At 45.4% G+C, this 27,579-nt stretch overlaps 1 protein-coding gene and 1 long non-coding RNA gene across 8 annotated transcripts in view; one reads left to right on the forward strand and one right to left on the reverse strand.

Moving 5' to 3' along the window:
* mib1 (mindbomb E3 ubiquitin protein ligase 1) overlaps positions 1–27,579 on the forward strand; it is a 49,662-nt gene that overhangs the window by 14,715 nt on the left and 7,368 nt on the right. For all 7 annotated transcript variants that reach the window (XM_034234721.1, XM_034234722.1, XM_034234725.1 and 4 more), the window contains exons 13-15: positions 24,387–24,519; positions 25,518–25,604; positions 26,085–26,243. In XM_034234721.1, the coding sequence (XP_034090612.1) occupies positions 24,387–24,519; positions 25,518–25,604; positions 26,085–26,243 (379 nt within the window). The remainder of the gene's footprint in view (positions 1–24,386; positions 24,520–25,517; positions 25,605–26,084; positions 26,244–27,579) is intronic.
* Positions 3,071–7,082, reverse strand: LOC117558489. The gene is made up of 2 exons (XR_004570840.1): positions 6,824–7,082; positions 3,071–3,355 (listed from the first exon to the last, which is right to left on the reverse strand). It is a non-coding gene; the product is annotated as an uncharacterized LOC117558489 (long non-coding RNA).

The raw sequence follows: 27,579 nt of genomic DNA on the forward strand, positions 1-27,579 counted from the left end.
GCATCTGAGCGTGGTTATCCCAGACTAAATGTCATTCCCCTTTGCTGGCATTCATTTGTTTGACATGAGGGCAAACTGTGGTCAGACGGCTGTGGAACACCTAATAGCATTTGTATTTAAAACAATAGTTTAAGAAAAGGGTGCTAAAAGAAATGAACAGCAACACAAAATGCACAAAGTATAAACATTAGTTCACAATGTGTTTTCTAATGTTTTTACCTTTTATAAAAGATACAGAACAAGTTTGCTCGATCCCTGAAATTGTTTAATTAAATGTAATTATATAGATAAGGGTCTATCTGATTAATCCATATCTTAAATCTTTTTCAAATCAAATGAGATAAATGACAACATTAAAAACACATAATTGAGCATATGGTCAGCAGTCGAGGTCTGACTTTGTAGTCCGTGAGAGAAAACATATTACAAGGCTGATGTGTTGAATTGTATTGCATAGCGTTTAAACTTTAATGAATAATACTAAAGTGATTTAGTAAGGGTCAGAGACTGGCAGAGTGTAAAGAAAATAGCTTGCAGTGCAAATATGGGTGTGTAATGTGTATATGTATACCAGCAGTCAGAATGTAGAGGAGCAGAAAGCTGCTCCGCTGTGGGACTCATTGATTTAGCGGCGAAAAAGTGCCGAAGCACAGCATTTTCTGTATCAGGGCTCCTGTTGTGTTTGTGTGTGCGTCGCTCGCTCGGGTCCGCGCTCTGTCCCCTTGCCTTCAGAGAAACGAAGATATATGTCGCCTTCTCCAGTCTGCCCATTTACTTTATTTCACGCTCGAGCTCCTGCAATATGGGAGAGACAGTCCACAAGTCCTAAAGCCCTCGAAAATCTCTCCCTAGGTTGAAATGAAAGCACCTTGTCTGGCGTGTTTTTAGTGGAAAGGCAGTTTTTTCGATTGAGCGCTTAAAGGAATTCCAACCATAGAATCGTATTTCAAAAAGGTGCATTTGACGACGGCCATGAGGTGGTGCTTGGAGTTGGAAGTTGATCGGAAGGCCATTGCATGAGGGATTTTATATGAAGCCCCTCTAGTAAATGATTGATGGTATTATTGCTTCCTGATAGAAGGTCCACGCCTCTTGTTTAGATTGAGCACTGAAACAGAATGCTCTGGCATACATTGCTTGAACAGATCATTTCAAATCAGAAATATTCCATTACAAAAAACAGGGGGGAACAAGTTACAGTGCGTCACAGTCCCTGGTGTGTGTGTGATGTGTCTTATGTGAGTGTTTTAAGAGCGCTGTTGGGTGTTCCAGCGGTGGACATAAGATTGAGGAAGACACAGAGGAAGAACCCTGTGGGGCATCGATTAATCTTTCAACCTGGTGTCCCAAATACACAAACAAATCAAGTGTACCAACTGGGGCGCTGCAGGAGCTGGGGAGTGTTGCTATATCTCACCTTGTTCATTACACACACACACACACACACACACACACACACACACACACACACACACACACACACACACACACACACACACACACACACACACACACACACACACACACACACACACACACACACACACACACACACCACTACAGAAGGTAAAGGCATGTCCTCCTAAATTAGACCTAGTTAAGTTTTTACAATTGCTACTAAAAATGAAAGCGCTGTTATAACCAGCAACGTGTCGGTTTTCTCGGACATCCACATTGTGTTTTCACCCCGTGTGTGTTTACTGCAGCACGAGCCTGCAAGGGGAGCCTGGCTCGTCTCTGTGTCTTTCCCCCGGGCTGCTAGATGCCAGTAGCTGCTACAATACTGTAAACAATACGATTAATAGCCCATGACTCATAACCGTCTCCAAACAAGCCCTGCAGCGGCCGTCTGTACCCTTTAACTGTCACCTCCCTGTAATATCCCCCCCTTCTCCTTCTCTAATACAGTGCTCAGCTTTTTCTTTTATAATGGCAACATATAGGAAAACCCCATATGGTAATCGAGCGCTCTGTAATCATTCACGCTGTGCTCCAAATTGCAGTATTCCCAATATAATGGCAGTGCTAATAGGCAGCAGCATAAGGGATATATTGTGACAGAATCGCAATTAGAAAATAGTTGTTGGTCCGCAGTGGCAAATCTGCAAAATGGGTCAAATGTTTGCTTTCTAGTGGCTCGCCGCTTTATGCACATGTTCTTCGTGGCTGCCATTGATTGAATTAGGAGTCTTTCACCCTCTCTCTTGCTCATTTCAGACTAGGCTAATCAAGTCAGACCAGCGTAATTGAGTAAGCTAGCGTCTTTTACATTACCCGAATAGATTTTATGGTTATTGGTCCAATGGAGAACACTTTACATTCAAAACAAATGGAGAATGGAGTGCTATTCAGTATGAATTAAATAAATAATTTGTAAATGCTCTACCCACATTCTCACATCAGTACGAGTGATGAGACCAATTCAAGCGTTCACATCAACTTCAAAACTAAATTCACTTTTTTTACTGAGTTTAACAAAAGGCCTGTTTGACATAGCGCTAAGCACCAAATTAGGAAGGGAAAATAAAGGGAGGGAGACGCAGTGTGACGGGAGTTTGGGTTAGATCTGCAGTAACAGCGACTGGATGTGTGAGACTGTAACCGTTTGTGAGCACTCTGTGATTTGTGCGTTTTAGTTCTTCTTGTCCTCTGAGCATCTGGCTCTCATCCACCCCAGCTTTTCCAACATCACTGCAGGACACTTCAGGGGGAAGGAGGCCAAGCGTTTTACATGTGTGTGTTGTGTGTAGTCTCTAAACAACTATATTTTCCCTTTCTCCCCTTTTATTCGCGATGGTATCCCTGCTGAGCTGCATTTGTTTTCTCCTCTATTTCTTCTCTTTTGCTTATTCCCACCCACAGTGTAATCGACTGTCAGACAGTCGCTTTAAGAGACGTCTTAGCGAGACAGCTGTACGGACATGTGAGTGCTGTGTTTTTGAAATAGCGCACGCTGCACATCCACCCCCTGCTATTTTTGAAGCAGCCATTGATAGTGTGGTCAGAATATCAATCCCGAGGCAGGAGACAGAGAGGTAACACGCAGAAAGGAAAGTGGGCCAAAGCAACATTTTGAAGCTGGTATTGGTTTCTTTATTATTGAAAAACAAGACATGACAATTACTGTACACTTTAGTTGTCGTTGGTAGAAGAAAGTCATCAGCTTGACGTGGCTCGCTGCCATTACAGTGACTGTGCTGAAGGCGTCCCAGCAGAAGGAGCTCCTGTAGTCTTCAAAGCATAGCTACAGCTGGTTGAAGGGGACCAAATCCTTTCAAGAGGTGATTTGGTTCCATTTTACCAGCTTTAGCAAAGCATTGTGGAATCACTGTTTCACGGACGGACATGGGAAGTGCTGTGGAGGGAAAGTGTCTCAAAGGCTCTGCTGCAATAGTTTTCAGTAGTATCAGAAAAAGGCCATGTTGCATTTTAACATCTTATTACAACCTGCGATGAGGGGTTGTCACACCATGTCTACCCACTGGTTGAAATGCTCATTCTCACTCTTTATTTCTTCTCCTGCCTGTTCACCTTCACCCACTCTGTGATATACATTACACTCAGCACACTACACGTTTCCCACCACACCGATAACACAGAGGCACAGTTGATCAACCTTACCTAACTTTCTCCTTTTCCGCCTCCCAGGCAGTCTATTTATCTTCCTCGATATCTTTTTCACTTTTATGCTCGCCCCCCCCTCCCGAGGGTGAGAAAAATTGTTCCCTGAGAAAAGGATAATAATAATCTGTGGAAGTGCACTTGAGTCAAATGTCCTGAAGTCATGAAGCAATTACAGGCTCTGACAGATGGGCCCTGCTCAGAGCACGTTGCCGCTGCGGTCACCGAGACGGCCAACAGACAAATGCAGAGGCATAACCACACACACACACACACACACACACACACACACACACACACACACACACACACACACACACACACACACACACACACACACACACACACACACACACACACGCTCCTACAGCAGCACTCTGGGGTGTCAAGTCACAACATTAATTTAAAGCAGTCATTTTAAGTCCTCGAGACTGATTTGTAGTGAAGACTTTGAACAGAAACTGAGGGCAGATTATTTTAGTTTCTTTCACGGCTCAGTAGTACAGTATTTTCCTCACAAGAAAAATCAGGACGTAAAGTACTTTGATTCAATTGTTGTCTATGTGTGCCAAAAGCTTAAGCTAGTTGTTATCACTCATTAGCTCAATATCAAACAGCTTCCATATTTTATTTATTTAGTTTGCACTAAGTTGCAGTTAAGTGACATTTATTTGGCCTTTTTTCAGCTTTCATTATCATTAATCGCAATAAGTGTTCCTTTGACACTATTTTGCAAGAGGAATATAAAACATAGCTCAGCTGTTATAATTATTGACTTTTCTGTCAAGGCCCGAATGAGGTTCTCCGAGTGCCACTGACAGCTGAGTGATATACGGCGCTGCTTGTAGACAGGATGGAGGTCAATGTAGGGCCAGCTTGATATGGCACACCAGAGGCAGGTCTATTTGTAACATACACATTCATAGTCACTCGCTTACACACACGCAGCGCCTCAGTCACTCAGAGTCAGGTGGCCAGGCAGCTCACCTCGTCTGAGGGCCATAACAGGGCAAAAGCAGGGACGACGACAGGCACTCAACATTTGATAATGTCAGCATCTGCTGTGTTTGTCACTCAGACAGCAGGCCGTTGCTATTGAGGGGCTGGGAGAAACACGCAGTGCAAAGCCAGGCACCCTGACACGCCTCAGATGTCTTGACAGAAAAGAGAGCTAGACAGGATATCATGACAAACAGATGGTCCTGAATATTGGACATACATTTAAAGAATTAAGGTTAAAAAAAAAAAACAGCTTAATTCTGATGTTCAGATTTTTTATATTAGAGATGGCCTTCTTTGTAAAGATGAATAGGTTACTTTTGTCAGTACACTTGGTGAACAATTAAGATTGTAGGTGTTGTTATCAGTTATGTCCAATCAGCTTAGATAGTTCCTTCGTTGAAGGGAAATGGAGTAAGTCAGCCCTCTGCTTGGCATATTAATCAGCTCAGATCAAGTGCATTGTATTTCATTAAAACAGAGCTGTCGTACGTAAACCGTACCGTTGCTCTACTGCGGGAGAAATGTTGTAGGCACTAATACTTCCCAGCCACATTTGAATGATGAAGCAATTTAAATACAAGTGTAGTATTTGTATATTTATACTAGGTTTTTTTGAGCCAGTCATTATCAGATTTCTCATCGTTATTTATAATCTTTCTGTATGGATTTTCAAACTAGAGCCAAAATACAGTGGAGAGAAATACCTTTAGAGAGCTTTGTATCTAACTCAAAAGGGTTTAAAGAGAGGTAAACCTGTGCTAAACCTGGCACAGGGATCGTCTATGATCCGAGCACAGGCCAGAGAGGGGGTCAGAATAGGTGAAAGTGCTAGATATGAATAGCTCTCCATGCAAACGACTACCCCCCCCTCGCTGCATTTCTCTCTGTGCCTCTGTCCATATTCTGTTGCCTTTTATTTGTTTGAAGCGGTCAACAATTGGAACCAGCTGACGGGCCAGAGTTGACTCTGATCCTGCATTGTCACTTTTCGATGGTCTAATCTGACTGCCATGCAGCCCAGCAAAGCATTTGGCAAGCATAGCAAACGTGAACAATGAGAGCAGGAATCAGAGAGAGGGAGGGGAGCGCGGGGCAGCCGGGTTGATGTGGGGTGGGGGCATAAAGGCAGGGCAGTCATAGTTAAACACACAAGATAGTTAACACGGAAGCCATATGATACAGCAGTAGGATAGAGCCGGCTCGGGCAGCAACGTTAGTCTCTCTTCTGCCTCCTCAGCAACTATTTCTTTCCCTTTTTTAGTTGCATAGTATAAAAAACGCCAGCAACGATGGCGGAGTTTTGGTCCTATACCCCTTTTGCTTTCTCTTTCCCCTAGAGCCCTGTGGGCGCACTGGATAAGATTATGGTATTAATGGTCAGAAGCAGCTCCAGCTTACCTCTCATTGCTCGCCAAAGTTGGTTCTAAGTTGCAGCTGGCTGAATTTCAAGGGGCTGTAATGCAGTAAAATCACCCAATAATGAAAGGAGGCCCTGTTCATATGGCAATGTCACAAGGCGACTTTTTGCCCATAGTTGTGGTGTAGTCAAATTGTGAACAGAGAAAGCTCAAAACATGATTGCTATCAATACATGCTATCTTATTTAGTTGTCCAATTAATTGTTGGTATATCTTGGATGAGAGGTTCTTATTGGCCAAGTGAGCCAGTTTTAGCAAGCAGCAAGTTCCCTACAGCGAATATTGCTGCAGTGAGACTGCCCAGAGACAGTATAGCTAATGTATGAGCCTTACCACTCACATCCATACTCTCTTTTTCTCTCCCTCTCTCCGGCTGCTGTTTTCTCTCACACTATGATCACAGTCGTATTAACAATCTTGAACACGCAAACAAATCCTCAGACACTGCTGTCCAATGTCATTTTCACAGATCGAGGACAAGCACCCCACTAAGAATACATACTTCTTTACATTCCATAGCTATCATATGTTCATATGGGTACATAAAGAAGTATGTACACCAAGGAGGTAATCTTAGGTATGAAATTGTCTCACCTTTCGCCAAGGTCAGGAAGTTATGAGCAGAACATTTTCCTCACCGTTTTCTCTCCCAAGTATGGTAGTGTGCACTGTAAGGTGACTTTGAGTGTACATGCAGTTCAAGGCTTTCCTTTGGTTGCCATGTAAGGCTGAGCTCCCAGTCCCCCCGCCCCTGAACATAACAGAAGTTTTGCAGTCCATACCATGGCTGACTGTCCCGGTGACCCCCGCTGTCCTCCAGAAAACTGTGAGAATCCAGGAGGATTAAGGAGTGGAATACAGCTCCCTTTTTTTTTTTACTGCAGTTTGAAGGTGGTCTTTTTCTCTTTCCAGGAAAAATGTTGAGGAGGTAGATTAAGAGGTTGGTGAAAAAAGGCAGCGAAGATAGGACGAGCTTTCCCTTGATGGACAGTCCATGGTATGAGGTGCCCCTGCGTGCACCTCGTCTTGTAGGATGATCATCTGCTGTGGACCGTGAGTCCTGGGAGCAGGGGTGCACCTATAAGCTGATTGGCCCCGCTGACACACGAAACATTTCCCCTTCTCTCCTCCCACTCCTCTTTCAGCCTGCCTCCCTCACCGCCATGTCGTTCTCCTATTTCAACCCCCACTTTCTATATCCCCTCTCCTCTCCTACCTCTCACTTTGACCAATATGTGGCTCTTCCCTGTCCCCCCCCCCGTCTCTCTTGTGTCAGCAACGTCCCCAGTGGGAGCGCTTGCTGATGTTTGAAAACGAGGGTGATCCAAGTGGAACAGGAAGCTTTTGTGAGCAGGATTTGGGCTTTAGGCGCAGAGGCAGGCCATAGGTCACATGAAGGCGCTAATGCCCACTCAGCACTTGTGGATTGGTTCTGGCTATGCCCCCACCCACCACCCCCACCCCCCCTTTTCTCTGTACCGTGTTCTCTGTCTTTTCACACATAGATCACTATTTTTATCGTCATCTTCTCGCTTCCTATTTCCTCTGATCCAACCTCACCTGTCTGTGTTTTTACAGAGACACCTGCTGTTCTGTTGCAATGGGGGTGGAACAGATCAATAATGATTTGCATGGTCACGAGAATTGTTCAGCAAGTCTCTAATGAATCTTTGCCCCAGACCAACACATTCCACAAGTTGACACTGCCTGCAACCACACTTAGCTGGCCAGCAGAAAAGGTGCTGAGGCAATGGGTGTAAAACAGAAAATAGATTAGGGAAGACTATTTTAGATTGGGGACTTTTGGTTACTGGACGACAACTGGGTAATTGGGAAAATTGCTGCAATGTATTTGCAGTAGAAGGGTTTTTAATAGGTTGAACTGAAGGCAATAGTTGGTGGATGAGCCCGGTCCTAAAGGTGTGACGTCCTGTTTAGGAAATGTCACAGCCACCCGAGAGGGTGAGCAAATAGGAGAGGGGGGGGGGGGTGAAATTCCTTCCTACATACAGCGGGGTGAAGGTTGGGGAACGTGAATTAGCCCTCTGCTTGTTGCCTGTTCTGGTGTGGGCGATAGCACTGCAGCACTGTGTGCCCTGCATGCCCTGCCGAGGCTATAGCCATCCGTTACACCGGGAGACAAGAAACTGGGTTACTAGCCTTAGTGCTGTGGGTCCAGCCGGTGACACACATCTACTCAACCAACACACATTGCTGCCCAATATCCCCTCCTGCTCATCCTCACCTCCACCCCCCCTCACATCTGTGTTAATACACTTCTCACAGCTGTGTGCTGTCAATCCGCTTTTCTCCCTGTTCAGCACTCCTGACCTGCCCGCTGTTCATTATTCTGATGCTTCGTCATCCCTCTGGTCGCCACATTTCCATCCTTCCGCCCCAATCGGCCAACCTTGGACTCAAAAAGTGTGACGCGTCCTCAAACTTACCTCCCATCAATCAAGAACGCCAGTGACCTCCCCCGCCCCACTATTAAATTGAAAAGTGATCTTAAAAAAAAAAAGCTATTTAAAAAAAAAGACAAAAATATTGTGCATTAAAAGTCCTGGTGTATATATAGTATCCTTGATGGTGACAAAAGCATCTTGGAAGGTGTCGGACGCAGAGGGCGAATTGTTCCTAAGGGAATTTCTCTCCACACCAGTCCAGGTCTGAGTTAACGAGTCCGTCATTAGATAGCGGCAGGGCTGCAACCATGAAGCCTAATGAGCCAAAGAGCTCTGCTGCTGCAGCATGTCCGGCCAGTGCCAGGAACACAAGAGAGAGAGAGAGAGGGGGGGGGGGGGGGAAAGAGTGCAAGACTGCAAGACAAGAGAGAGGGAGGGAGGGAGAAAGAACAAGATGAGAGAGATAGAGTGGAGAGTGCAAAAAAACAGGGCTAAAATCCATGTGGACCATAGCAACTCCCCATCCTCCTTTTCCCTCCTCCACCTCCTCCTGCATCCTCTCCATACTCCCCCCCCCCCCCCCCCCCTTTTTTTTTTTTTATAAAGCCTTTAATTCTTTCCTTCTCTTAAGACAAGAGAGGAGAAAAAGGTGGTCTCTGGTTAAGTTCTGTCCCAGTGCTGCTGCATTCCACTCCCCCTTACGACTACGCGACTCACAGGCAAACCATGCGGTTAATAACTGATCGCATCCAAAGAGGAGAGAGGGAAGAGGCAGGACAGGAGACATCGAGGCCCGTCGGGGGTAAACTCCGTCCGAACGCGAAGGAAGAGCATATATTACCTGTCGGATCAGTTTCTTATCTGAGCTGATCCTTCTCTCTCCCCCTCCTCTCCTCCTCTTCCCGTAGTGAAGAGAGGCATAATGACCTAGAGAGCGCTCCAGCTGCTGCAGCCATCGTGTGTGCCGGGTGCACGCCTGACTCGCTGAATCAGCTTCTATGATTGGGGGGAGGAGGAGGAGGAGGAGGAGGAGGAGGAAGGGTGGTGGTGGCGGGCGGGTTGAGTGCCAGAGTCAGTGAGGGGAGGAGGGGGGGAAAAGGACACACACACACACACATGCACACACATTCCCATACAACCACAAGTCATACCTATAGAAGAGGAAGACGTGGGACTGACATGAAGAGCTGCCATTTGAAGAAAAAAAAAAGGGGAGGCAGAGAGAGAAGAGGGGGGAAAGGGTGGGGGGGGAAACTGCAGCACTCTCCTCTCCATCATGTGCATTCTGAGGGAGAGAGCTGGGAGGATGCCCTGGTCGTTTGGAGGAGGCAGAACGTGTACCTACCGTCCTCCCACCTTGCCTTCTTCCGGTTCCATCGACACACACACAGACCCAGAGCTTCATTCTGCTCTTAAAATGTGCTTTTATTATTCAGTGGAACTTTATACAGTGGCTAAGAACAGCGACTTTACTGAATGTTTTAGAGCAGAATTGTGATTGAGGTGGCTGTGCCTCTGCACTAGAAGACAGCTGTACTTTTAAAAGTCCCTTGCGAGACATGCAGATTTGATTACCAATGTCGGAGACTAATATCCTGTTGGAATGTTTCTTTTGTGAGTCTTTAAGAGATGGACTTTTATTAATCCCTCGTGGGGAAATTGTTTCAGCTATGCTGCAGTATGCAGCTTCTAGATTGTGCATCTCCAGGGGTGACCTTTTTCACTTGGATAAGATCAAGTGGAGATGCTGCTGCAGTTAAGAGGGCAGGGAGAACACGGTGGCAGCAAATTAGGGACACGAGGTCAACCGGCCCCCCGCCCCACAGAAAGCAGCTCAACGGTTAGCACTTTGTGGGAAGCCAAGCATTTGAAGCATGCCTCGGCCCCTGTTGCCGGGCTGCTCCTGTGTCTTGTCTCACCACCTCCCTGACCATATTTAGTCAAGCAGTGCAAAAAATAGTTCCCTGCTCCGCTCCACTCCACTCTGCTCTTCTCCTTGCCTCACCCCTCCTCCCATGTCCCCTCCCCCCCTCAGCGACTGTTGGCTACCGGCTCCGGGAAGCCTCCCTTACGGCTCCCTGCCTATCGATTCCACCGGCCTGCAAGGAGAGAGCAGCGTTAGGCCAGCTAGCCCCGGCTACCATTTGCTGCGCTATTTTTAGTAGCTCCAAATAAAGTGGTCTCTCGTGCTTCCACTTGTATATTCTTGATCCCCCCCCCCCCCTCCTCCACCTTCCCCTGCTTTACATCCTTCACCACCAACTCTACCGCCTCCTCTGATACCACCCCCTTCACTCTCTGTGTCCCTTCGACCCCCCCCCGCAGTCCCTATCATTCTTATTTTAAAATAGAGCTGCAACACACTGCTTATGGTAGAGCTTCCGTCTGCTCACCTCTATACTTAGAAGAACTGCGCACCCGAGTAATGGAGAAAGGGAAAGGGTAAACGTGTAGCGCGGAGGGTGTGAGACAGCAGGACATATTGCTGTGTTTTCCCGTTCATTTATTTATACTGCTTTTGGCAATGCAGGCCAAGTGGCAAATTCACCTCTGACGCACTGAAAAGTTGTGGCTGCTCTCCCTCTCTCCTTTTTGAGCTCCCATTAATTTTCAAGTGTCTTTTTCGAGCTTTCCCGAGGCGCGGCCTCTGAAGAATCTGTTTAATTAGTTGGTCTCATCACGGGGCACATCTATACCGTACGCAAGCAATGTCCTCTGTGCCCTCCTGTCTTTTTCAGACTCGTCTTCTCTCCTCTTATGCCTCAATGACAGCTCACGCACTTACTTACCCCTCCTGCATTTTAACCGCAGAGTGCCCCAAGAGGTGGAAGCTATTTTTCTTTTTCTTTAAGGTAATCGTATGGAAACCAGACTGTGTATTTTCACAATCACATTCATTACAAGTAAAATGCCACAAACACCCTCAATACACCATGATCATTCGTCAAAGTGTATTTTCATGAGCCAGAAAAAATGTCCTGCGATTCTCTGCTACTTTATTTGATAAGCCTTTTAACAGGCTCCCAGTCATTCAGCACTCACTCGCAGTTAAATCTCCTTTTTCATGGCGTAGATAATACCGCATAGATTTAAGTGTGCAATTTAATTAATGTATTGTCACTGCAATTTATAGCTTTTCGATTACATCATCTTTACGGCTGTTACAAAAATTGACCATTCACGAGTCAAAATGGATTCCCGAGCTAATGTGTCTGCTCAGAACTTGACCTTACATGTCCAATGTAAAAGGCTGAATTGCAGCTTTATGAATGGCAACTGTGCCTGTCCACCTGTTACTGCCCTACAGACTCTATGTTTACACACCACTCCAAATTGAGTGTCCCCTCCATAGGGAACTTTCCATCTACTACATGTTAATTCACACACAGTACTTACTGTACATGTGCGTTTCAACTTGATGTTGTGCATTAATCCCCTTCTATCTCCACCAACGACACCCTTGTGTGTTTTGTGTATCCCCCTCAGCGGGTCTCCACCCTGCCTGTTCCAGCCACCCAACCCACCAGTTTAATCTCAATTACGTCCCAACATCCCATCTGCATCCGAAACTAAGCAGCATGGCTTACATCTTCCCACCATGATGAATAGCACGGGCTGAATGTTTAGCTGAGCAGTTAATCGATCAATAAGAAAAGGGTAGACTAATGGATGTGTTTTCTTTCACTGAATGAAGGGGTGGGGCGTATTGTTCTACCTATGACTACCGCTTTAGACGTACCTCTCTTCAAATGTTGATAATGTAACGGCATGGTGTGAGATCAACTGTTTGCATGTTTGGATATTGTTCAAAAGATGCTTAGCGGGTGGAAAAGAATTATAGTTAATACGTCTCTTGTAGAAACATTTATATTTGAAGCCGTTTGCTTGTGGTTATATTAAGTCATCAAATATAGGTACAAATAATACTAATAGTAATTTCAGGTGTATTCCGTTTCACCGTTTGCCCTGATTGTGTTTCTTAACCCTCTGTAGCGTTTTTAGACTTTTTATAACAATGTTGGAATGTCTGTCTTGCTGGTAAGTCGACGTGTGAATGCTGTGTTTAGTAAAGTCAAACATGGCCCACTGGCAGAATCACACAGTCCACACCTTAAAGCGTAGTGGCAGCAGCGTGCTGTGAGGAGGATTCTCTGCAGCAGGATTTTGATCAAGAATTGTGGCAGGACTTTGTGCGCTCACAAAAAATGACACACTGGTCTCCTCTCAGATTGAACAGTCAGGTATTTCGGTTTCAGGTGGTGATGAAGCCCACGTTTTCTGTTTGATTTTTTTTCTTTCATTTTGATTTTATTCAAGCCTGCTAGTAAAGTCTAGGCCGTTCATTCAGCTCGTCATAATTCCTCCCATCTGTGTGCCCGCCCACCAGTCGACATCATGGACGGATTAGAGCTATTTCTAATGAGTCCAGTTTGTGCCTTTTGAGTACATCTCCACGCTCCTCTTCTATCAGCCTGGCTCTTCCTCGTGCTCACTTTATCTCTCTCGTCAGTTCCTCTCCGCTCCCTCCCCCACTCCTCCCGCCCAGCCCCTCCCTCCTCATCCCTTTACACAGTGCATCATTTGAAGAGGTGAGGCTGTTGAGCGCTTGGAGGAATAAAAGTGATTTATGAATGGGCCAGCCTACCTGCGTGCTGGAGGGGGAAGCCAGTGGCAGTCAGTCTCTGATCCAGCAGCCCATTGTTCCCTCCAGCCTCACTGCAGGGGAAACTCCTCTGCCTCTCCTGCCTCTGATCTTTTACCGTGCCTTACTGGCGCCACATGTTACCGTTAAGTGACTCACAAAATGCACAAATACTTCCCTGCAGGGGTGCATCATGTGTAGGGCCATTATCTTGGAGGCACACCCACAGTATACTGCTTACAACTTATATTTATTTGGCACTCAAAAAGATGCGTGAAAATCCGTGCACAGGTTATATTGTTATGTTTACCCACCCTACGTTTGACCGTAGGCGTGTTAGGATTTTACGAGTGATTACAGGTGCAGACGGCTAGATGCACCAGCCGTGACATCAAGAGAGGTGACGGGTAAGGTGTTGTAGCTGCTGAGGACAATATAGGAGTTCCTCCTTGTTACCATATGCTCAAATGCAGGACAATTGGAAATTAGCACCAGTCACACAAGCTAAATGCTGGTATAATATATCGGTGGCAACATTTCATACACAAAAAGGATTTATCCTTGATTTGCTGGTGAATATGAACATGAACATGTATCTGTCAGTGGCTGGGAGATGGAATTCACAATGGTAGAATATGTTGTTTTTACAGTGCAAACCCAGGTGGGATGTCACCTAGGCCTACTGGTTTGGCTATAAGTGTTGTTTATATTTGCCGTGTGCATGATCTCGCCTTTTTTGCAGTAATTTATGATCGTTCTTGATGGCGTGAGGGTGAAGGTGATAAACTTAGTCAGGGGAAAGGGTCCCCGTCTGTAATTCATTAAAAGATTAGTGATTGTGGAGATATGTGGAAGTAACCTTTGGAATCCAGATGAACTGCACTCAGTGAGTTCTTGTAGCCTACGATGAGAGGTAATATTTGTATGTTGGACAATTCAATAATAACATACTCTATGATGTCTAGAGAGAAGGATCCTGTTGATTTATTACACATGTCTCCTTAGTAATAGCTGTAATTATCTTCAGTTGTTCAATTAGACTCATTAAGTTGCTGTGGCTTGAGTGTACTTATTAAAGCTGTAGTGCAGTGGCTGGTCCACTCGGAGAGCGAATGTGCTGCAGCATGCAGTGTGATTTAATTGAAAAGTCGCCCAATCCTTGATGCCCTCCCAGTGTCCACCTCTGTCTGAGCTGGGACCAGTCCAACAGATCAGCCAGAGGACAAGCTGATACAAGCCCCAATCCCCCTGTGACCAATCAGAACGCCCACACTTCCGCCTAGGGCCGGGCCAACGGTGGCTCTGAGCCAATAGATAAGCTCAGCCATGCTGTAATGCTATGTCTGTCCTGTGGCATGCTGAAACATTGAGTCCCGGCTGCTATGTTGCTATAGCACATGTTGGAAGAGGGAGGGGTGGGGGGAGCAGAGGGAGGGAAGGATGGATGGATAGAGAGGAAACAAGGGATCAAGGGATGGAGGGAGGGGTATATCTCCTACTGAAGGGACTCAAGGACATACAGAGCTTTTGGGAAAGTGACTTTAGCATGCAGAGAGAAAAGCTTGCATTGTGAGCGCACTATAAGCACTGATGGTATGGTTTTTGCCCACTTGCCAAACCTAGAAAGAGTAGGATTTATCTGTGGCACTTTAAGTGCCTCAGCAAAGCAGGTAATAAATATGACGGAGCCAGGTGATATATTTCCACAGCACAGCTGTCAGGCAGCTTTAATATACCCCCTCCCCCCCTCCATTTAAAAACAAATGTAGTTTATCTATGTACTTGATGTATTGTAATAAGTAATAGAATTTATTTTTGAATTTGACACTCCCTTAACATCAGTGACAGCACTTTGGTTTGTGCTTATTATTAAACACTGAGTGTGCTGCTTATTTCTTAACTGAAGAAAACATCAGCACAGACCCTGCAGTAAATATGCGTAGTACATTTTCAACTAGCACCTAGTCTGATGAATCACTCACAGAATTGCATGTCCAGACGTATACAACCTTTGTCAGCGGATGGGGTATTAGTAACCCTAATGTACTCTGAGGAACACATTCAGGCCGATGCTCACAGCCAAACCAAGCTTATCTGTTGAATAATGCAGGCCATGTTACCTTGGTAACCTCGTACGGACACTGAAGTCAGCGGCTCCCATGTAAATGCAGTATTGCAGGTCCGACAGGATAAGGTTTGGTGTTTGTTTGTGTCTTTTGGTGTGCTTGTGCATGTGTGGAGCCTTGTGTCCGAACATGCAAAGAATACTGAAGAAAATTGACAATGGCCGAGCTCATCCTTTGTAAAAATGCACGACACTATTTGAATTTAGTAGTTTACATGCAAAACTGTTGGAGAAGATCTGCAGAATCGCAGACCTCTGGAATACATGGACGCTTGTAAGGAGCCTTATCTGTAATGTTTAGTAGATTCATACAAGCGCCCAATCCCCCACCATTAACAAGTTGGCTGTTAGACATGTTCTGCTCTGCTCTGGGGCATATGGCCTGTTGTCTCTGTGCTTAGGGGGAGGCACTCGCTGATACAAGGCCCTTTGATCCCTATTATTCCCCTCTGCAAACAATGGATTTTAATTACCAAACGGCTCATTCAGCCACCGCTTCTTCCTCTGCGTGTCTGCCAAGTGAAACTGCTGAAAAAGTCAATCATCAGCTTCAATGTGGCAGCTTGTTTGTGTCACTTTGGAGCCGTCTGCCAATTACCCCCAAAGAGAATTTGATGGCAGTTATCCTCATTTCTCCGTCCTGTTTAAAGGGCGATACTGCAACTGCCGTGTGTAAAGGGACCCTCGCAGGTTACATCATACAGAAAAGAGCGTTTCAGGGGGAGGGGAAGTGTCCGTTGGGGTATAAAAGGTGGACTGCAGGCTGGGAGTGAGGAGTGATTTAAAGTGGTAGATTTGCAGTGAGACAGTAGATCATGGGAGCCTCTCAGACCGTCTGCCGGTATGGTGACAGTGTGGCATGCCGCTGAGTGGCTGTCGATCGAAGGACCTTCAGCACGGCCAAATTCTCCACCGCTCTGCAAAACCCAGAGTCAATCCCTCCTTTCTATTCACTGCTTTGGACCCCAGTCTGGAGGCAGTTAATTTCACCAGGCACGAGTGAGTCAGATTTTGTTTAATAGAATCTGAAAGGAACTTTATAATCGGCAGAATGGCCAGTATCTCAGTCACAATTTTAAAAAAATGAAACATTTGCTTCACAGATAAGAAGTTATTTTGATGCTCTTGGGCTGGTGAGCCGGAAAACTATTCACATGACATGGTGGCTCTTCACAAAGACTGCTAATGGCCTGGCCAATCCTAGAGATATTGAAGGGTTTTCTACAGCTCAACCTGAGGGGATATTTGATGTCTACTTGCATTAAAGCTTTATGATGATGCATTACCTTTTAGGTTTTGGAAGGGATTTTTATTTTTTTTTGCATTGGTTTATCCTGATCTTCACAGTTAAGGCCATAGAATCCAAATCTAGGCAGAGACTAAATGTCTCTTTTGTACAGCATGTTGATGAATTCAGTATCTCACAGGAGACACAGTGGAAAAGCACTTGCATGCCACACCCATCAATAAAAAAAAAAGCATGAAAAGAAAATGTGTTTTCTGTATTACACTCAGAAACATGTTTGTTGAAAATGGAATGATCATGGTTAAGACTTTCAGATAATGTTCCTTGCTCGGTTAGCAGCTGGTTTAAACACTCTTTCTTTCATTACATTGCGCCTCAGAGTGGACGCCTTGTGACAGCGTACTCAAGTCTGTTTGTTTCCTTTGCAGTGATTTTAACTACAACTGTCATTTTCTGTGCCTCGGTTTGTCAACCTTGTCTTGCGTCAAGTCAAACATTCAAAATGTTATGACCAAATCCTGTCGTGTGGTTTTGTCCCTTTTCAAATGTGTTATTTGCACATTGTAAAAAGTACTCATGTCAATCCTAGGTCAACTACTTTAGAGTCATATTCATTCAGAAGGTTATTTTTAATTTCGTTTTATTAATATTTGCTCAACTGTCCCCAGACTTGTACTTTCAAAAGATGAATGCACAACCTATGAAGTTAGGATCCAGGCCTATCCAAGCCTGTGTGAAAACTGGTGTGCAATTATGACATGGTTGTTTTATAGGTAATAGTGCTATTGAGCAATGATTTGGTATAATGTTCATGATTTAGGTGTCTCTTTGTTCTAATATAATCAGCATGTCCTTGCTTTATCTTTTATGTCAGTTTGAGCTTTTCTGGGAGAAGGTTGTATATTCTGACGTATTATGGCTTGTGCAGGGATGAGAATGAGTCTTTTTCAAGGTGCTGTGGAGAATAAAGTTGAAAGGAAGAGAAGCACAGCGAAATAATTGGGTCATCTCAAACCAATGGGACATGAACGCGCCATTGGGCTTCTCTGACTGTCTTGCTGCCTCCTTCTCCATAAATTGCTATGAATCGGGACGGCCCATAATACCAGGGCTAATTAAAGCTACGGCCCCCGCCTACTTCCTAAATGGACACGCAACTGTACCTGAGATGTTTGAAATGCACCCTGCGTCTCCTAAACAACCTTCAAGGCACAGGCAATAGCTGTAGTGATAACCAAAACATCATAGAAATGCACCCTTTTTCCCCATCTTCCCCCTTTTTCCCATCTTCCCCCTTCCCAGTTTATGCAAATAGTCTTTAATAAAAGCATGCTCACTCAGGGGCCTCAGGTACAGGCAGGCAGGGGAAGGTCACATTGTAGGGGAAATTATTCTCTTCACGGCATGGTAATGAAAGGATTTTTTGTTGTTGTATTGAGCGGAGCCAGCTTGGTTCTCGTCCTCGGCTCTCTGCTGCACTGCTGGCCCGGACGCTATCTGTTTATTTACACCGTCCACAGCAGGGCGGCCAGCAGCTGTGGGACGGCCCTGACAAAGTGAGCTGGTAACTAATTGCTTGTTGGGGTAGAGTAATGGCTAGGAATCCGAAAATCAATCGGGTATTATTGTGTTTAGATTATACGCTTCTTAAATTATTTGGCATGTCCAGTATCTGCTGTGTTTTTGGAGAGTTCATTGGAATTGACAGTTCCCCTTTTTCGTGTTAAAGTAATGCCCGTAAATAAGTAAGCCAGCAATCACATTCAAAGCAATATGTTTGGAACATCTTTATGTCTCTAACCCTCCCAGCTGTCTCCAACTAAAGGACTCTGTGCCTTCCAAAACCTTTCAGACAAGATGAACAGTGTCTCGCTGGCTGCTCACAGTGAAAAGGGGGAAGGGGGGTTCCAGTTAGAGTTGGTGGGTTGCTTTTGTGAATGATTTGTTAGGAACAGGGCTCCCTATTTCAAAGGACATGAAAGCATTGATCCTGTCCCCGATGAGCTGACGCCTCGTGTATTGCCTGAAGGTTAGGCATTTAAAGCTATTTCTGACAAAAAATGTTAGACCAAAAGCTAACTCACCAGCTTTCTTCCAAAGCCTCACGCAGCGTCCACACGGCGGCGTGCGTTGAAGCTTGCCGGTGGGCGTTTCTGAAGCTCGACCAACAACCAAGCACATGAAGCTCCCGCCCCGGACACACAAGCACACGGTTTGATTGGCTAGAGCTTGTACTGGCATATGATTTGATTGGCTGACGCTTCCGTCGAAGCTTCAAAAGTAGAACATTGCTCTACTTTTGACGCGAGCAAAGCGAAGCAACGGAACCACAATGCAGTTCGGCAAAGCTTGACGTCTCCCCATTCAAAGTGAATGGGCAGAAGCGTTGAAGCTTCAACGCACGCCGCCGTGTGGACGGCCCATTACAACCATATCAGATAGCGTTCATCTGCAAAGTGAATTTGCTCATGTCCCACAATTTAAGGACTGGTTGGTCTTTTCTTATTATTTAAATGCTTTTTCCAAAGGTCCAAAAAGTGGTACATACAAAATGTATCTTCACCTGCTGATGAAGATGGCGTATTGCATGGGTCGGCAACAGGCGGCCCGCGGGCCATTGTTGGCCCGCCAGCAATAATATTTGGCCCGTAATTTTGAGAATCAAAAATAAAATATTATTTGTATTTTTTTTTTTTTACAACATAGGACCGACACATCAGGGTTTCCGTTAGCCGCCGATAAATCGGCCGCCGGTCATTATCGGCCGATATTCACTCTTAATAGTTTGATCGGTGCTCTCTATAAAGGCCGATCAGGAGAGCTGGATCTGATCGATATGGACATAAACGCGAGTGAAGTGTAACCGGACCCGAGAGAGAGATCAGATCAGCTGCTGAGTCTGATGGAGACACGCAGCTCTGCATGATCACCTGAAGCCCCGCCCACTGTTTAGCGAGCTGCAGGAGCTGCATGAGAAACTGACGGGCTGTCAGAAGAGAGAGGGAGGGAGAGGGAAAAGAGAGCATCCGTTTCTCCCGTGTTGTTATTCAAAGTTAATGTAAACTTTTGAATAATGTACTTCATCTACTACAAGTAGTTTGTTTGAATGTAATAATTATGTTGTTTGTTGTTTGTGGAATCATTTATTGAAAAATGAATCTGAATTTGTTGATCTGTAACGATTATAAACTGAAGCAATATAAAAATGAGCCCCATTAACTGGTCCTAGTCCGGTGATTACCTGCTAACGGAAACTCTGCTACACCATTCTTATTATTATTATTGAAACATGACCGGTAAGTTTCAAATTTGTCCTGTAAAATAAATTCTGTCCCGACATATCCGCTTACATTCATAATGTCAGCGGAGGGAGGGGAAGCGGCGCTGTGGAAGAGCAGAGTGGCGAGGGAGAGCTGTCATCTTCCCTTTACAAGCTTCAAACATGTATTTATCGTGTGATTTTGGAAATAAAAATGTCATATTCTGAAAGCCAAGACTTTGTTTATTTAAAATCAAACAAAACACCCGATCCCCGAAAAACTATTTTTTTACGCAAATCCACGTTTATTTTGAAATGAGCCGTTGCGACTTTCGACTGATTTCGATAGAGCGGGTCACATATGGCAAATGTGTGGTTGGGGGGAACCAGGTCAATTAAAGTACTTATTTAACTATTAAATACATTGAGTTTGAGTAAAATACTTGGTTACTGATTAATTTAGGTTATAATATATTAAATTGCAAAGCAAAACTGCTGTAATTGTTTTATTTTGTCCTTTGGTATTTTTTTAAAGGTTTTCAACCTGAAAGAATCCTAATGTGTCTTTTGAAAAGTTGAAATAAAGAAAAGGAAAAAGGATTCCAGTTGTCCCTCAAGCCTCTCAAATGTGGGCAAACACTCAAATAAATGCCAAAAACCCAGAGAACTTGACAATACTTATCAGAATAAAAGTATGTTAAATAACACTGCTACCTAGTTAATAACTCTACTCAGTGGAGGCTCGTCCATCGAGGAAAGGGAGGACCATCCTCCCTACAATTTCAGAGAAAAATAAACTTTGAAGAGAACAATAAATACACCTCAATTCAAAAGATAAGTCTGTTAAAATACAGATAATAGCCCTGGCTTTGGGACTGAAATGGGGCTAGAGAGGACGAGCCTGGGCGGGTCTAGCCAGAGGCTCTGGATTGGGCGCCTATATCATCAGTGAACCAATCAGCGGATCTGACTGCGCCTCAGAGTGTTGATGGGGAGGATTATCAGCCATATGAGAGTTTTTTGTGAACCGGGGAACAGGGGCGCTGCGCCCTCTTACCAAAATCAATTCCTTGAATTAGGCTTTGATTATGTTCTGGCCCGCCATCTTGCGGCTCAGCAAAAAATTGGCCCACGGCCAAACTTACTTGCCTACCCCTGGCGTATTGTACTTTAAAGCCCTGGTAAAAATGTGAGGGTTGACCTTGAGTTGGGATTGATTTCCAAGGTCTTGTAACTAATGTATTCGGGTATGGAATATTTAACTGGTCTGAAGTGTATGTTTGACCATATGAGCCTTTTCAAAGATGCAAGACTGACCATTTTCATTATCAGCTTTATAAAGCACTTTATTTTCCCAATTGCAGGTGGAGCCTTTTTGGCGACTCATTTCCAATGCAGAATCCCTTTGCTTGAGCTTGAAGCCTTCGTTAAAGGATGGCGGTATGCCAAACACGTCTCCCACATCAGAGTAACCATATGTTTGTGCACAGCCATTAATCTCAGGCTGGATGTTGACTCTTCCCGTTTTGCCCTTTCCTACCCAACTTATTATCCCGCGACTCTCACTTCCTGTTGTAATAACGGCTGCTGACCACCACACAGATGGCTGTCAGCCAGGCGAGGGCAGCAGAAGGGACCTGTCGACCCCTACACCCACACGACTTCACCATCACACACTTCCTCTGTCTTCCACACAATGACAAACGTCAACACACACAGAGCTGAGGGCGCCAGGGAGCGTCCTGTTCAATGACAAATTGCAGCCCAAGACAACAGGCCCCGGTGTAGCACTCCTGAGGGACTCTTGAGATCTCTCACAGGGTGACCCAGTTCCATCACGTCTCCCCTTCTACCTCTCTCCTCTACCATTCCGTTTTCTATAGCGGCACGTCCTACAGCATTCATACAGACCATTGCATTGGTTTTATAGTTGAGTTGTAATAAGGAGATCCCCTCTTCACTTCTCGTTGCAGTGTCTAAATGTTCACTCCCAGGTCAGTGTCTTCTGCTGAGTGAAAGGTTTGCAGCGGACTATTTCTATCTCCCACTCTACAAGCTGCATTAAGAGCCAACATGCAGTTTCTCTCATTCCCCCCTCGGTCACTGTTAACATCACTTACCGAAGAGATTACAAAAAAAACAAGGATTTATTCCTTGGTTCCTTAATTCACTCTTTTGTTCTGCCTTAACAGCAAATAGCTTAACTGCAATGCAGCAGTACCAGTATTGGGCATTAATATTAATGTCCGCCCATTTCGCCCAGCGTGGCAGGGAGCCTGTCAATCAAGACTTTTATTGAAGGGGCTCCTTACTACAGCAAACACCTGCCCAGCACTCAAGTGCCTGCTTCCGACACCAGAAGGCGCCACTGAGCGCCTGGTGTGTTGCAGGCATGCATTTATTGGCCAGTTGTTCAACATATAGGAGATATTTCCAGCCAATCCGGATTGGACAACTCTTATACATTGCACCAATTGGTGCAAGAAATAGGAAACAAAAAGAACAAAGGCTTTATGTGGGACAATTGCCCTTGATTCTAATGGATACTGTTGTAGTAAAGAAAGAACTGCATGCTTGTATTGTCTATCAAAAAGCTGAGAGAGTGCTGTGTTTAACCACTGGGGATAAGTGTAATGTTATAGCTTCAGGCAGGCGTCTGATGTGGCAAGGTCTTTTGTTGAGTCATTTGCTTGTTTAAGTCTCAACTCCTACCCGGTGGGAGAGCCACTGAGGAAATTACTCAAAAGTCCCCCCTGAGATGTAAAATGTACAGTACGAACGCAAATAGTTTTTTTCCGTAACAAAGGCGACACATTATGAATGTGAGATTAGGCAGAAAGGGTGCGGTTGCTATCACATTTAAGCAGTGCTCCTCTGCATTAAGTGGTTGAAGATGGCTGAAAGCAATGCAGGTGTGCGTGCGTAAGCCTGAGAGGTAGAGCGAGAGAGCGAGGGAGCCTGGGATCAGTGTGCTGCGCTGTTCATCACTGCAGCAGTACACCATGCTGGATCTCTGTCCGTGCAGAGGTGCTGACTGCCTGTCCCCCCCCTGCCTCTCCGACCCTTTTTTCTGCTTCCTCAAGAGAGTGTGCTGATGATGCTCTCTTTCATTACCTCAGGAGGAGGGAGACAAGCTGTAGGTTTAGCAAAGACCCGCAGGGAACCAGCCATCCTGATTACCTTCGTTCTGAATGCCTGCCAGCATGTTGGTTTGCATCTCTTTCTTTTCTCCGTCTTAATAGTTCACCGTTTTCATTGATTCTGCTGGCTGTGGCCTTCGTGCTCTGTGCTGGAGCCCATTTCCTCCCTGTACTGTCTCAGACCATACTTACCTCACTCTTGTGTGGGTTAACACTCCAGTGCACGCATGGGAGCTGTTCAGCCATATCAAAGTTAGAGTAGAATCGGCTGCCTCCTCCTTTTGTCGCAGTTCATGCCCTGCATGATTATTCAGGGTTACTCAAGGTCAGGAGCGTGCCCTCCAGCGATGCTGCTTAAATGCTTATTGAAGGTACATTGTGTGCCTAACTTCAGAAGAGGGTTCTTGTTTTATATTCCATAGCATCTGCACAAATTGAAGAGTTGTGTTTGCAGGCTTTGCTTCTCATCACATATCCCCGACTGATGCACCGGTCATACGCTAAATTACAGATGCATCTCATTTCAGTATTCTCATGTGCCATATGCCTGGATGTGTGCCCAGGGGCTAAAGCAAAAAGAGTAGGAAGAGATGGGGGTAAAATAATTAGTTTAGTTCAAACGCTGAACCCAAGCTAGTAGGAAAAAGGGTGTTACCTCACATCTATTTATATCTAATTGCAACAGTATTACATAAAACCAATCTCATGGAGTTTGTCTTTATTTCTCCCCTGCTTATTCATTGTGTTGGGGGATTCTTGGATACATTAAGATGTTTTTAATAGTAAAACATACGTGTATTCGTCAATGACGCTGTGAGAGGTGACAGCCGCCCTCTCTCATCCTGTACAGTAGTCTTAGCAGCCACTTCTCTCTGTGGCACACATCCTCTAAATGACCTTCAGTGGCACAGAACTGACTGGCTCTTTTCTCCACACCAGGCGATTTCTGCTCAACAGCACTGTTAAAACAATGGATTTCTTTCTTTCACCCTTCCCACCCTGCCTGGTTCTTCCCCGGGAGGATACCTGAGTGAATGCAGCTAAATCTCGTGTAATTACCATTCTGCCTCCCTATGATAGGCGCGTCTGTGCATCAGCGAGGTAAAAGAGGCTTCTGTTCTTAACTGAGGAGATGGTAGGGGGACGGCTTCTCTAAAAGAACACGTTGCTCTTGTACCGCTCAAAGCTTGATGTAAATAACACTCTGCTTGGGAAAGCAGCTCCTCCCTAAGTTGATTTAGTATTCTTGTCCCCATGTGTGAAAATGGGATATGCTCTGCTGTAAAAGAAAGTGTGTTGGAATATGCTGCGTATCAGCAGTACCGACACTGCGATGTGTTTGCGTTTGGCCCCCAGCTATCTTACATTGCATAAGACATTCAGTCACAGATTCATTTTGACAGTTTGCATCACAAACGACCAAATTGACTGCACTTTCTGTACCTTTCTGCAGCTGATTCTGTCATGCTTCTCAGCTCAGCCAATTCAAACCCTCACTTTATTCCCTGTCTCTGTGTCTCCTCTACAGTGCCATGCGCGTGCTGCTATCTAAACTGCCAAGGCCTTGGATCGTAGATGAGAAGAAGGACGACGGTTACACTGCACTGCACCTGGCTGCCCTCAACAACCATGTGGAGGTGGCTGAGCTGTTGGTGCACCAGGTAACGGCCCAGACACAGATGTATTAAAGCTTTTTAATGCATGCTGAACACTGACAACAGATGCAGTTATTTACCCTATAAGAGACTATTTTTCTTTACGTTTATCAGCCCAAAGCATATCCTGCATTAGCTCAGCCCGCACTCCTGGCTTTCCCTGACTACAGAACATTAAGAGCAGCTTCCACTGCACTCCCTGCAGCCAGCAAGCTGTAGACCAATTTAAACTGCTATAAGTGCCATTTCTTTTTATTGAATCCATACTGTTCACAGAGCCTCTAGGGGTGTTCTTTAGTGCTGTTGGGCCATCATGTCCTCCTCCTCCTGCAATCATAGGTTCATGGTCTTTTCCCTTCTGAGATTGCAGGTTTAACTCTCTGAAGAGACATGAGTGTACGGCAAAGTCACCTGTCCAAGCGAGAACTGGGTTAATTAGGATATGGTGCAAGGCAGCAATGTTGCTGCAACATTCCAACGCATGAACGCTCGCCGTTCAAGCTTCCCTTCAGCAGGGGCGGCCTTTCTTCCAAGGTCCCTGCAATGGTCTAGAATGCAGTGATGGCTCAGCTTTCTATTCAGAAATTCCACCGCACTACAAGGTGCACTGCAGATTCCCTGCCAGCCAGCAAGTCAGTCTTATTACTCGGGGATTTCACACACTGCCTGATCACAATGCCTATCTTCCCTCCACATCTCCTCAGCTGAGGTGTTCGCAATTGGAAATGACAATCAAGTGCAGCGTTATTGTAGAACACGTTTTGTATTCCTAGGCGGTAGGTGAGACTTTGTTGGTAGGCAGGGTTAAAGAGAGGAAGACTGTCATGCTACATATTGTCAGAGTATGTTACAATCACTTTTGAACTGAAATATCTTCTCTTGTTTGTCTGCATTGATCACTTGCCTGTGTATTTGTGAGCACGTACATTTGTGTGATTCATTTTGTGGGTTGTTAACGTATGCACATATGTCTGTTTCCCTTCTCTCCTCTTCACACCTCCAAGGGAAGTGCCAGCTTAGACATCCAGAACGTCAACCAGCAGACGGCGTTACACCTGGCAGTGGAGCGTCAACACACCCAGATAGTCCGGGTTAGTGGGGCCTTTTTCCCCCCCCCTCCTTTTCTCCTCTCACTTTGACTTCCAACTGAAGATTCTGCCTCCAGTAATCCCTCCATCAGTCTCTCAGTGTGGACTACACACAAAGGGGAGTAGAACAACATCAGTGCAGTTCATATTTAATTTACACTGGTGGATGTCCTGCAGTGGAATGAGCTCCTGCTTCAGATTGATGCTGTGTAAGGAAAACGCTCTCCGAGGCAGTGTCTTGGTTAGAGTCATTTGGCGTAGTATTGGATTGAGATTGCCACGTTGCCATCTTGTGGACTCAAGAAAAAATGCACTCCATAATTGGGTCCGCGAAACACTCAGGTAGTTCTAGGCTATCGGCAGCCTAATAAATCATTACTGTGGCATTTGCATTGTAGCATAAAATGAAAGTTGTTTTCCAGTTATTGCTACAGTTCCTGTTTGACTTCGAGTTTGTATTTATTGATGTGTTTTTCTTCACAGCTGCTGGTGCGTGCAGAGGCCAAGCTTGATGTGCAGGACAAGGACGGGGACACACCACTTCACGAGGCACTGCGTCACCACACACTGTCCCAACTGCGGCAACTCCAAGATATGCAGGATGTCAGCAAAGTGGAGCCCTGGGAACCTTCCAAGAACACAGTGCGTATACGTTCATTATTACCCTCACGGTTCCTCCATGATCAATCTTTACTCAAGTCAAGGTTCCTTTAGGTGTCATACGGCATCACAGCGCTAAAATGCAATGGAACAGCCTTGTGTGCTGAGAGGAAGGAACAAACTGAAAACACTGGAGGTCATGGATTGAAGCGCCTCGTTATCCAATAGGTTTACGTGATTCAGTTAACATTCCCAAATGCATTTGCCTAAGCAAGGCATGCACACTAATGCAGCATGTTGGAAGAGCTTTAGTCTACCTGCCATTGATTTACTGTCCTTAAATGCTTAAAATCTCATTCTATTACTATTCCTGTTTTTTCTTATTGAGGGTCTGACCAGAATACATTAGGCAGTACACTATGAAACACCCTGGACAAGTCACAAGGGTTTTTCAAAGCTGAGCCACATGCAAACATATTCACACCTCGGGACAGTTTATGTCTCCTTTCCACATTCCAGAATAATCCAACCTGCGATATGTCTTAGTTTTCATGATTTTAGGGTAGTCTTGGCAGCATCTTGCAGGACCTGTATGAGGATCAGTAAGTGTACCACTGCCTGATGTTTGAAAACGTATGACACATCACTCTTAAACAGCACCTCACTGTTCTTTAGTTCATCATTCAGACAGCAGCGTGAAGCAGCCAACCAGCTCGCTGCAGCCTCTCGGCCGGCCTGAATGAGTTTGTCTCCCTGTAGGGCCAACAGGGCCGCGTCAGACCTGAACCGTCTTCATGTTAACACCACATCACTAATCCCTACAGGGATGAGTTTCAGACTGCAGGGTCTCGCTACACACTTCCCTTACCTGTCACCTTCTGTCTGCCTCCCACTTCTTCCTCGTCTCCTCCTCCGCCTCCTCTCTCCTGTCCGCCTTCCTGCTCTCCCTGGTTCCCCGCGGAGGAGCGGAACAGACCGACAGCGGGCCTAATTGAGATATGTGCGGTTGGGTCACCCTCCCATAGCTCTCTCCCTCTCCTTCAGGATGAGAATTGAATTTGCCGGCCCGATGGCTCCATCAGCAGGGATGTAAAAGCCACCGGTTGAAGACAATCAAACATGGAGGGCCCAAATTGCTGGAGAGAGAGAGATGGGTTTGAAGTTGAGACGAGGAGCTGGAAGTGGGAGGGAGAGGCGAGACAGTTAATGGGATTTTGGGTGAGGGTGAGGGGGTAACTCTGCCTGACAGCCATCTTAAGACATGTCTTTGATTGGCTAATTAGTGATGATCTGTTAGTACTTCGGCATGGTCCATCTGAATAATATTAATATCATATCTCCTCTTGCTCTGTAATAGTTTTAAAGGCTACAGTGGGAG

This window comes from Gymnodraco acuticeps, unplaced genomic scaffold (assembly GCF_902827175.1).
Source record: "Gymnodraco acuticeps unplaced genomic scaffold, fGymAcu1.1, whole genome shotgun sequence".
NCBI classification, from domain to species: Eukaryota; Metazoa; Chordata; class Actinopteri; order Perciformes; family Bathydraconidae; genus Gymnodraco; species Gymnodraco acuticeps.